This window comes from Thalassophryne amazonica, chromosome 16 (assembly GCF_902500255.1).
Source record: "Thalassophryne amazonica chromosome 16, fThaAma1.1, whole genome shotgun sequence".
In the NCBI taxonomy this organism is placed as follows: domain Eukaryota; kingdom Metazoa; phylum Chordata; class Actinopteri; order Batrachoidiformes; family Batrachoididae; genus Thalassophryne; species Thalassophryne amazonica.
Genome location: NC_047118.1, coordinates 20,003,104 through 20,015,558, shown reverse-complemented (window position 1 = coordinate 20,015,558; position 12,455 = coordinate 20,003,104). Strand labels below are relative to the sequence as shown.

General features: G+C 40.3%; 1 protein-coding gene across 2 annotated transcripts; it reads left to right on the top strand.

Annotated features, from left to right (window-relative positions):
- The first annotated feature begins 3,107 nt into the window (after nt 1-3,107).
- Nucleotides 3,108-7,681, top strand: LOC117527566. Of its 2 annotated transcripts, none has more exons than XM_034189968.1 (11): nt 3,108-3,159; nt 3,348-3,384; nt 3,609-3,849; nt 3,918-3,991; nt 4,200-4,272; nt 4,396-4,483; nt 4,581-4,637; nt 6,379-6,450; nt 6,528-6,675; nt 6,953-7,040; nt 7,140-7,681. In XM_034189968.1, exons 1-11 carry the CDS (start codon nt 3,125-3,127, stop codon nt 7,217-7,219), a joined length of 993 nt encoding a protein of 330 aa, XP_034045859.1. In that variant the 5' UTR covers nt 3,108-3,124; the 3' UTR covers nt 7,220-7,681. The 2 variants fall into 2 exon arrangements, with proteins under 2 accessions (XP_034045859.1, XP_034045858.1); XM_034189967.1 differs by having other exon boundaries at nt 3,124-3,159; nt 3,345-3,384.
- The last annotated feature ends 4,774 nt before the right edge of the window (nt 7,682-12,455 follow it).

Genomic DNA, 12,455 nt, shown 5'->3' with positions numbered 1-12,455 from the left:
GGCACCAGCATGGTGGTGGCAGCATCATGCTGTGGGGATGTTTTTCAGTGGCAGGACTAGTTAGGATTGAGAGAAAGATGATGTACAGACACATTGTGGATGAAAACCTGCTCCAGAGTGCTCTTGAACTCAGGGGAGACGATTCATCTTTCAGCACGACAAGCCAAGATATCAAAGGAGTGGCTTCAGGACAACTCTGAATGTTCTTGAGTGGCACAGCCAGAGCCCAGACATGAATCCGATTGAACATCTCTGGAGAGATCTGAAAATGGCTGTGCACCGACGCTCCCATCCAGCCTGATGGAGCTTGAGAGGTGCTTCAAAGAGGAATGGGCAAAACTCCCCAAAGATAGGTGCACCAAGCTTGTAGCATCATATTCAAGAAGACTTGAGGGTGTAATTGCTGCCAAAAGTGCATCAACAAAATACTGAGCAAAGGGTGTGAAGACATATGTACAGTAGTGTTCACAATAATAGTAGCATCTGCTGTTGACGCTACAAACTCAAAACTATTATGTTCAAACTGCTTTTTTAGCAAGCCTGTGAATCACTAAACTAGTATTTAGTTGTATAACCACAGTTTTTCATGATTTCTTCACATCTGCGAGGCATTAATTTTGTTGGTTTGGAACCAAGATTTTGCTTGTTTAATAGTGTGCTTGGGGTCATTGTCTTGTTGAAACACCCATTTCAAGGGCATGTCCTCTTCAGCATAAGGCAGCATGACCTCTTCAAGTATTTTGACATATCCAGACTGATCCATGATACCTGGTATGCGACATATAGGCCCAACACCATAGTAGGAGAAACATGCCCATATCGTGATGCTTGCACCATCCTGCTTCACTGTCTTCACTGTGAACTGTGGCTTGAATTCAGAGTTTGGGGGTTGTCTCACAAACTGTCTGCGGCCCTTGCACCCAAAAAGAACAATTTTACTCTCATCCACAAAATATTCCTCCATTTCTCTTTAGGCCAGTTGATGTGTTCTTTGGCAAATTGTAACCTCTTCTGCACGTCTTTTATTTAACAGAGGGACTTTGCGGGGGATTCTTGCAAATAAATTAGCTTCACACCAGCGTCTTCTGTCACAGCACTTACAGGTAACTCCAGACTGTCTTTGATCATCCTGGAGCTGATCAATGGGTGAGCCTTTACCATTCTGGTTATTCTTCTATCCATTTTGATGGGTTTTTCTGTTTTCTTCCACGCGTCTGTTTTTTTTTTTGTGTCCATTTTAAAGCATTGGAGATCATTGTAGATGAACAGCCTATAATTTTTTGCACCTGCGTATAAGTTTTCCCCTCTCCAATCAACTTTTTAATCAAACTACGCTGTTCTTCTGAACAATGTCTTGAATGTCCCATTTTCCTCAGGCTTTCAAAGAGAAAAGCATGTTCAACAGGTGCTGGCTTCATCCTTAAATAGGGGACACCTGATTCACACCTGTTTTTTCCACAAAACTGACGAACTCACTGACTGAATGCCACACTACTATCATTGTGAACACCCCCTTTTCTACTTTTTACTAAGTTCCCAATTTCATAGCCTTAAGAGTGTGCATATCATGAATGCTTGGTCTTGTTGGATTTGTGAGAATCTACTGAATCTACTGGTACCTTGTTTCCCATGTAACAAGAAGAAATATACTCAAAACCTGGATCAATCTTTTTAGTCACATAGCACTACTATTATTCTGAGCACTACTGTACATGTGATTTTAGTTTTTATTTTTTAAGAAATTTGCAAAAATTTAAACTTTTTAATGTTGTCATTATAGAGTGTTGTTTTCAATGGGAAAAAATGAATTTACTCCATTTTGGAATAAGACTGCTTGTCAAACTGTCTAGATGTTTACATCTTGCTGGTCTTCAAGACATTTTGCCACGCATTTAGGTGACTTTGCTTCGAAACAGAAGATAGTGCCTGTGGGGGGGGAAAAAAAAACCCCCATCTGGGTTCAGTCTGGTCCATAAGTATTTGGACATCTTGCGATGAACCTATTTTTACTTCTGCATCACCACAATGCATTTGAAATCAAACAAGATGTGCTTGTAGTGTAGATTTTCATCTTGAATTCAAGTGGATTAAGGCTTTTTAGAGTTGTTGAACCCGTTTGTCAAAAAAGCTTTTAGACCACACTATTTATCCTGACTGTAATGACTGTGATAACTTGCTAAACTTGAATTAGAATTTATTTATTAAGTAACTGATTATCCTCCCCAAGGCAGGTTTGAGTCAGAGGCTGAAGTGAAAATTTCAACTTCACCAGCAAAGCTATCACCTCCCACCTATCCTGGATTCCAGAGTACTGTTCGGATGCAACTGCCTCAACAAGAGACAGCAGCTGCTACTCCTCCTCCTCCTCCTACTACTAAAGTGCTGAATACTCTGTCACTCGTGTCACACTCTATATATGCCAAGATGGCTCAATTCAGAGGTGCCTTTTGGAGAGGAGAGGAACCTGCACACACATGGAGTTATCTCAGTATATAGATTACACTGTTGTCACACATGCACAGGCATGCACAAATTGTAAAAATCTCATACATCATGCTGCGATGTTGTTGCTACCAGTTCACGTAGCACCACATTCAAAACTCTGCAATGGAAATCTTTACACATACACAAACTGTAAAAGGCTGACTGCCAACCCAAATAATAAGTAGAGGAGAATGGATGCATGGATAATCAATGCCTCAAAGTAAAATTGGGTCTCCGTTGGTAAGATATTACCACAATAAGATTTATTATTATTTTATTATTATTATTATTCATGTTCAGAGATTAATATCACGGGGTGGGCTCCAACCAGCATTAAAATTCTCCCACGAAGCTTTGACGGGGTACTAACTAATTATAATTTTAAGATTAAATGATAAGATTAAACTGAAAAGGCGTTAAATTACATAGATGATACATATTAATTTAATTTGTATTTATTTCTGGATGAATTAAAGCGAACGTCGCATCGAGTTACTTATTTCCACTCCATAACTGCGCGTTTTGTAAACACGTTGGACAGCTTTACGTGCGCTAACAATCGCACTACATTTCCCAGGATGCATTGTGACGCAATCGGCTCCTTGGGCGCGCAATGCAAACGGAAGTGTTTGAAAGCAAAATGGCGGATACACAATTAGAAAAAGAAGCAGACGGGTTTGTGTTTTAATTCTGTTAGCCAATTATAGTCGATTGTTATTAAAAACGGGGCAGTGTGATGTTTGTGAAACTGATCTCCGTCAGATATGTCACTTAAATGAAATTAGATGTTTGGCCAGCTTTTAAACAAAGCTAAATAATGGCTGTCTGTGTGTAAACTTATCAAAATGTTTTGTCATTAGCAGTCAGGAATGTGTCGACAGTACTGATACTACACATAAGGTAAGAACTTTTTTTTAACTGATATTTAAGATAGACATGTTGCCCCCAGTATAGTCAGGTCCATAAGTAGTTGGACTGAGACAATTTGTGTGATTTTGCATTGTTTATACATCACTGTGAAGCTGCAGTGAAACATCCAAGATGTGTCTGTAGTATAGACTTTAGCCTGTTTAATTCTTTCGTAGGTGTCAGACCATCACTATTGCTACTTATTTCTTCAAAAGGTCGGGTCAGTGAAGCAGCCACCTAAAAGATGTTCCTCCGGAAGCCCCACCACAGCTTCGCCGCACAAATCTCTCTGCACAGATGTCCCGTCATCCGCCAGTCATACACCAGATACAGTAGACAGACAAGAACTACAGACAGAATCCACAGAGGGACATGACAGTCCTTTGCGGAGAAAGTCCTGGAGGAGAGAAACCAAAAGTCGACATTCTCTCCCTGCACTTTCAAACCCATATCAGAGTGAGTCTGGCTTTCTGCTCCCAGCGAGTATTTGTATTTTAAACATTTGTTTACTGTGTTTCTGGTAGTTTTGTGCAGGAATATCAGTCCATCCTTATCACAACAAGAGCGGCTGGAGAAGCTGATGGAGGCTTCAATGAGGGTGAGTATGACAAACACACATTTTAGGATGGAAAATATAAGCGTGACAGTTGATGGTGTTAGGGGTTTCATATTGAACAGAGGAGTGGATTCTCTCTTATTTTTCTTGTCTGGCATAGATACGTGTGCATGCAACACAAAATGGAATAACAAGTCTTTCAAACTTTTTGATTACTTTGCCTGTGAAATCATTTCTGCTTCATTTCCAGCTGGCAATAGATAGAACTGAAAACTGTCTGCAGTCTGTGCCAAATGCATCACTGGAGTTGTTTCAAAAACAAGGTTAGTGTTTGACATGAATTGTGAAATTTGCTTTTGTTGTTGGTTTGTTGCAGATGTATTTCATGAAACAAGACTTTAGTCTCAATATTTCTCTTGTGACTGGTTTCTTTTTTGTTGTCATAGTTGAGTGTATCCACAAAGAATGGGCTTGTGTGGCCAAAAACATTCAAAGTGAACCACATGATCAGCAACTCCATGCCACCACAAGCGGGTAATGATTTGCGCATATTGAATATATTGCTAGAAAGAATAATTCCCCCCTTCGCTCCTTGCTAGTTTTGTTTTTTGTTGTTGTTTTTGTCTTTTAGTTCAAGTGACCCTGCAGTGCAGAAATCCATGGAGAAAATGCAAAAAGCCATTGACAGGTATGCTTATAACGTTCATGATATTTTTATTTCAGAAAATACACTCAACAAAAATATAAATGCAACACTTTTGGTTTTGCTCCCATTTTGTATGAGATGAACTCAAAGATCTAAAACTTTTTCCACATACACAATATCACCATTTCCCTCAAATATTGTTCACAAACCAGTCTAAATCTGTGATAGTGAGCACTTCTCCTTTGCTGAGATAATCCATCCCACCTCACAGGTGTGCCATATCAAGATGCTGATTAGACACCATGATTAGTGCACAGGTGTGCCTTAGACTGTCCACAATAAAAGGCCACTCTGAAAGGTGCAGTTTTGTTTTATTGGGGGGGGGGATACCAGTCAGTATCTGGTGTGACCACCATTTGCCTCATGCAGTGCAACACATCTCCTTCGCATAGAGTTGATCAGGTTGTCAATTGTGGCCTGTGGAATGTTGGTCCACTCCTCTTCAATGGCTGTGCGAAGTTGCTGCATATTGGCAGGAACTGGTCCACGCTGTCGTATACGCCGGTCCAGAGCATCCCAAACATGCTCAATGGGTGACATGTCCGGTGAGTATGCCGGCCATGCAAGAACTGGGACATTTTCAGCTTCCAAGAATTGTGTACAGATCCTTGCAACATGGGGCTGTGCATTATCCTGCTGCAACATGAGGTGATGTTCTTGGATGTGGCACAACAATGGGCCTCAGGATCTCGTCACGGTATCTCTGTGCATTCAAAATGCCATCAATAAAATGCACCTGTGTTCTTCGTCCATAACAGACGCCTGCCCATACCATAACCCCACCGCCACCATGGGCCACTCAATCCACAACATTGACATCAGAAAACCGCTCACCCACACGACGCCACACACGCTGTCTGCCATCTGCCCTGGACAGTGTGAACTGGGATTCATCTGTGAAGAGAACACCTCTACAACATGCCAAACGCCAGTGAATGTGAGCATTTGCCCACTCAGGTCGGTTACGACGACGAACTGGAGTCAGGTCGAGACCCCGATGAGGACGACGAGCATGCAGATGAGCTTCACTGAGACGGTTTCTGACAGTTTGTGCAGAAATTCTTTGGTTATGCAAACCGATTGTTTCAGCAGCTGTCCGAGTGGCTGGTCTCAGACGATCTTGGAGGTGAACATGCTGGATGTGGAGGTCCTGGGCTGGTGTTACACGTGGTCTGCGGTTGTGAGGCTGGTTGGATGTACTGCCAAATTCTCTGAAACGTCTTTGGAGACGGCTTATGGTAGAGAAATGAACATTCAATACACGAGCAACAGCTCTGGTTGACATTCCTGCTGTCAGCATGCCAATTGCACGCTCCCTCAAACCTTGCGACATCTGTGGCATTGTGTTGTGTGATAAAACTGCACCTTTCAGAGTGACCTTTTATTGTGGGCAGTCTAAGGCACACCTGTGCACTAATCATGGTGTCTAATCAGCATCTTGATATGGCGCACCTGTGAGGTGGGATGGATTATCTCAGCAAAGGAGAAGTGCTCACTATCACAGATTTAGACTGGTTTGTGAACAATATTTGAGGGAAATGGTGATATTGTGTATGTGGAAAAAGTTTTAGATCTTTGAGAGTTCATCTCATACAAAATGGGAGCAAAACCAAAAGTGTTGTGTTTATATTTTTGTTGAGTGTATTTCCTATGCACTGTCTGTATACAATCCACGATGTAAAACTTCTAACAGACATTTGTTTCTTCTTATGTTGTATTTTAGGCTCCAGGCTGAAAGTGAATCTTGGGAAGCGCTCTTGAGCAAACACAGGGATAAAGCAGTAGAATTGGAAAGGTGAATGTCTGTCGTGTCGTGGTGGAATAATATCACCAGCAAAATGTTATGTGTCATTAGTATGTTTTCTGTCACAGGAAAATGGAGCAGGGCCAGGAGAGGGGCGTAGCTTTAGACTCGACATGTGTTTCCCAGTCTTCACAGTACCAGTTCCTACAGAATAAACCTGACTACCAGGGTGTCCTCTGTAGACAGCAGCCCATCCTGCACACTATTACTATGATTGTAGGTTGAAAATTAAATTTTCATCAAACATTGAAAAAAATCTGTAAATCATAGAATTTAAAGAATCATTCTTTGACAATTCTGGTTAAAAATATTTGATTTTTTTCCAGCTCTTGGATAGTTGGATCTTCCATCTTTCTTGTACTTTCACAGGCTGAATCTGCCAAAATATTACAGATTTTATCTTTAACTACATATGAATGATCTCAGATGTGCAACAAGAAAATTCTGGACTGAAGTTGAACATGCACGCATGAGTAACTTTTTTTTTCGTTAGATGGACACTCAGTTTAAGATTGTTCGAGAGCTTCGGTCCTTGGCAGAGCAATCACAGTTATGTATGAAAGAGACAAGTGGCAGATTAGGTAATGATTTTATTAATGTTTAATCACTATTTAGTTGTTTCGTGGTTGTCTCCAAAGATCTGGTGATTTTCACCTTTAATCGCTACTTTTTTCCAACAGCGGCAGAGGCGGGATTCCAGGCTCTCTCACCTGACATCAGGAACCTCATGGATGTGCCATTATCCTCTGGAGCTACATAATTACTCTGCTTTCAGGGCAGATGGACACAACGCCGATCGATCCTTTGATGGAACAAGGTCTTCGAGCTATGTTATGAAACGTGTATTTTATGCTCAATTTTTTGGATGACTTCAGAACATAGCGCTTTTCTAGTAAACTTTTTATTATTATTATTATTAGAAAGTGAACTCTAACTTCATATTTTCCACATCAAATAAATTCATTCTAGCTTTAATGGCAGAATGGTAATTGGTTTACTCCCAGGTAATCGGTGTGTTTGACCAGCAGGTGGCAGTGTCAGTCTGTCCAGAACTGGCTAGCCTAGTACATAGCCAGCCTGGATTTTTCTGTTCTGCCTGAATGAGTCAGTCACCTGTAGTAACAATAATACCTGAAGCTGGCTTCCCCAGAAGATTAACTGGATGAGAGCATTCAAAAAGACACTGTGCTTATCTTGCAACACAAGACAAAAAGCAAATCTGGGACTCTGGACTATTTTTGTTTCATTCCTTCAACAGTATGTACAATATGTGGTTTTAGGAGCATTACATTTTTTGCAGTAGTCATCAATAAAATGCATTTGAGCAAGGGCTCATAAAAAAAGTTGTACAAAACACAAACATAAATTATTCTGGGCAGTTTGAAGAGATGGCTGCTGCTCTACAGAATATGTACAGCATGCTGAACCTCGATCACGTTTACGTCTTTTTTTTTTGTTTTGTTTTTTTGGCGTTGCATGTATTTCATCCCAACAGTGTTGCCTGACCATTCAGGAAGGAGTCCCCTCCCCCCGCAGTGACTCACCCCCTTCGCTTGCATTCACTGGGTCACTGATGCAGAACGAAGCTTTGACATTGTACCAGCTTTGCTCACCATCACCCTTGTGTCTTGGAACCTTCTCAATTATAATGCTTAATTTTTTTTTTTTTTTTTTTGCCTAATTGTTACAAAAAGTAAGAAATTGTAATGAAGCAACATGAAACAAACTGCTCGGCTCTACAGTTTAAGATTTCCAGTGCGAACCCTGGTGATATTTAGTTGTGATTGTATTGTGGAGAGTGATGTGAAATTAGAGGGGGAAAGCAAAGGGAAGACGAGTGAGGTTGTGAGGGAGGATGGTGCACAGCAGGAGAGATCGATTCTTATTTAGATGAAAATGAGGCTTGATGCTTGTGGGGTGAAAAGAGGGCAGCTTTAGCATCCAGATGAGGGTGAAAGTTTCTTAGAAATGATCCTTAAATGATTTGCTGACAATAAAACATTAAGTTTCTAAAGGCACTGACATGGTCTTACTTTCAAGACTAGTAATAAAGGCACCCACAGGTCCAATGAACAACGGTAGCTTCTCACTTAGAATCTTGATTCTCAGCTGTCACTTAAATGAACCTTAGTGATCCATTAAAGGGCAAGGAATAATTTATTTTTAAGTAATTCAGAATGGATATGTAGTCAGATGAAAGTGCAATTAGGATTTTGCAGTTTGCAGTCATGGATTGGGATGTGGAAGAAAGGTTAGGCAGTGACTGTTTATGGTGACCAGAGATGGATATGAGAACTGGTGTGAACTAGCTTTAGTAGCTGGAAGGAAAACTCTAGAATGAACATATACTGAAATGTGTGTCATTAACGTGAGATACACTGTACTGTACCCATTTTATTTATGTATTTAGCTGTTAGCTGACGTGCGATACAGTGATGTAACAGCTGATTTAACTACAAAAACTTTAAAAATTGTGAAGTTATTGTCTACTGGTGTAAAGCTGTTCTAAAACATTTTTTTAAATCTTAAATTGCAAAGTCTTCTGACCTTTACTTGATGTAGTACCGACTGTTTGCTGGTGCAGACTACCACCGAGAACTATTTCTGGTCACCATAGCAACACCTAAAAGTGTGACTACTTGAACTCCCTATTACACCCATGCATGTACATGTGAGGATAGTGTATTCATTCCTGTGTGTCTCTAGATGTGAGCAAAATAACAGTTATCTGGTTTGAGTTTTTTTGTTGTTAAATGACTTAAAAACCTAGGTGAAGCTTTGGGCATTGTGTGTTTAGGTGCATGTATACATAAGTGCGAAGGTCTTGAATTTGCTTCCGACCTGGTCCTTTCTGTGTGGAGTTTGCATGCGTTCCCTTTGGGTGCTCTGGGTTCATCCCACTTCTAAAGACATGCAGGTTAAGCGAATTGGGGACTCAAAATCGATCATAGGTGTGTGTGCATGAATGTTTGTGTAGGCCCTGTGATGGACTGGTGGCCTGTCCATGATGTACCCCATCTCTCACCCAGGGATCGCTGGGATAAGTTCCAGCTCCCCTTGAGCTATAAATGGAATAAGCCGGTTTACAAAATGGATGGATGGATGGATGGATTGATGGTTATTTTGATGTATTTGTTAAAGGTAAACCCACATGCACCTTCAACTGCTTATCCAAGAACGGGTCGTGGGGGGCTGGAGCCTATCCCAGCAGTCATAAGGCCAGAGGAGGGTACTTCCTGGACAGGACGCCAAGTCATTACTAGTAAACATGAATATTAATTCATACCTTTTTTGGTCATGTGACCTTGAAAGGTCAGGGTCATAACTTTTTGACTTGTGTTGTTTAGAGCCAAAATTGATTACCACGGGTGGAAGGATTGTGTGTCAGTTGAGCATAAAGTGGTTCCATTTTGAACAGAATTGATCAAATCTCCAGACCACACATAACCATGTACAACCCCTGGCAATAATTATGGAATCACCGGCCGCGGAGGATGTTCATTCAGTTGTTTAATTTTGTAGAAAAAAAAGCAGATCACAGACATGACACAAAACTAAAGTCATTTCAAATGGCAACTTTCTGGCTTTAAGAAACACTATAAGAAATCAAGAAAAAAAGTGTGGCAGTCTAACGGTTACTTTTTTAGACCAAGCAGAGGGAAAAAAATATGGACTCACTCAATTCTTGAGGAATAAATTATGGAATCACCTTGTAAATTTTCATCCCCAAAACTAAAACCTGCATCAAATCAGATCTGCTTGTTAGTCTGCATCTAAAAAGGAGTGATCACACCTTGGAGAGCTGTTGCACCACGTGGACTGACATGAATCATGGCTCCAACACGAGAGATGTCAATTGAAACAAAGTAGAGGATTATCAAACTCTTAAGAGGGTAAATCATCACACAATGTTGCAAAAGATGTTGGTTGTTCACAGTAAGCTGTGTCTAAACTCTGGACCAAATGCAAACATGGGAAGGTTGTTAAAGGCAAACATACTGGTAGACCAAGGAAGACATCAAAACTGTGAAAACATTCCTTGCAAAAAGACACATAGGGTCAGTGTCATGGCCTGCAAATAGTCTGTATCTTAATCCAATTGAAAATCTTTGGTGGAAGTTGAAGAAAATGGCCCATGACAAGGCTCCAACCTGCAAAGCTGATCTGGCAACAGCAATCAGAGAAAGTTGGAGCCAGATTGATGAAGAGTACTGTTTTTCACTCATTAAGTCCATGCCTCAGAGACTGCAAGCTGTTATAAAAGCCAGAGGTGGTGGAACAAAATACTAGTGATGTGTTGGAGCGTTCTTTTGTTTTTCATGATTCCATAATTTTTTCCTCAGAATTGAGTGATTCCATGTTTTTTTTTTTCCCTCTGCTTGGTCTAAAAAAGTAACCATTACTGACTACCACAATTTTTTTTCCTGATTTCTTATAGTGTTTCTTAAAGCCAGAAAGTTGCCATTTGAAATGATTTTAGTTTTGTGTCATGTCTGTGATCTGCTTTTTTTCTACAAAATTAAACAACTGAATGAACATCCTCCAAGGCCAGTGATTCCATAATGTTTGTCAGGGGTTGTATTATAGAATCAGTGAATCACAAAGAATTAATGTGTTGACTTGCTGTCAAACATGGAAAGCGAGGGTTTTGCACTCTGAGTGCCCCTTCTTGTATATGCATGATTTGTTATTCATAGGTGGCTTTTTTTGTAGAAAATACTTTATATAAGTGTCGAAATATGCCACATTTTCCCCTCCCAGCAGAAATTCTGAATTGTGACTTGAACTTTATGCATGTGCAAGGACCAATTACTGTTTAGGTTTACTGTATTCTCTATTCTTGTCTCCAACTTTAGATTGATTAGCCACAGATTGTAGTAGATGGATGTGTGGAGAGTCAGCATAAACCACTGCCAGTTTGGTCCCACTCCCTCATGCACACCCATCATCTCTTCTCAGTATAGCAGGGGCAGCTGCGGTTCTCCTCCACATTCATTCAGCCAGTCATTCGTCTTGGAAAGCTGTCTCTCTGATCTGAGTGATAAACTATGGCAGAATTGCCCAGTTTGCAAAAAACAAGGACACTTGTTTTCAATCTGTGCTGTCAACATTTTCATACTGAAAACTGATGGGATATTTCATTCATCCGGGGTTTAGGGCACAGCGATATTCTCTCGATTAGACTGTTTTACTTTGAGGTTGAATATTGCTTTTAAATTCACCACACACTGCCCAAATACAGCATGTATATCAATACATTGACTTCAGGGTGCAAGTCCTAAAATGACGATGAGTTGCAGAGATGATCCGTTACATTATTTGACATAGTCGTAATCACACTGAATGCAAACTGTCTTCTTTATGCTTTTCAAAATAGTAATAATCAAAGATGGCATTATAGACATGGGTATACAGATTTCAGCAGCTGCAGAAAATTTTAAAAAGAAAAAATTCTGAACTGAAAGCATATTGGCTTTTTTTTTTTTTTTTAACATTTGTGCAGCTTATTTGAAAATCAGCATATAGCATCATGATACTTTAAACACACATGGCTTAACAGTACATTAAAGCATCAGTACAATCACTATATGATAGAGTGATTCACAATTATTAAATCTGGTGCATACAATATGTAGTATCTGGTTGTGGAAGTATATGCTTTGTAATAGTCTTCTCTAGTGTTTAGGTCAACTTATTTATGGCCTCTGGTATGTGTGAAACTATTCTTTATGCATCATAGTCCAACAAGACTTGTTTGCTGTAGTATGGGTGCCTTAAGTGCACAAAATAGTAAAATTAGAGCACAGAGCCAGCGCATGCTCCCAGACTTGAATATGTGTGTGTGTATGTATATATATATATATAGAGAGAGAGAGAGAGAGGAGAGAGAGAGAGAGAGAGAGAGAGAGAGAGAGAGAGAGAGAGAGAGAGAGAGAGAGAGAGAGAGAGAGAGAGAGAGAGAGAGAGAGAGAGAGAGAGAGAGAGAGAGAGAGAGA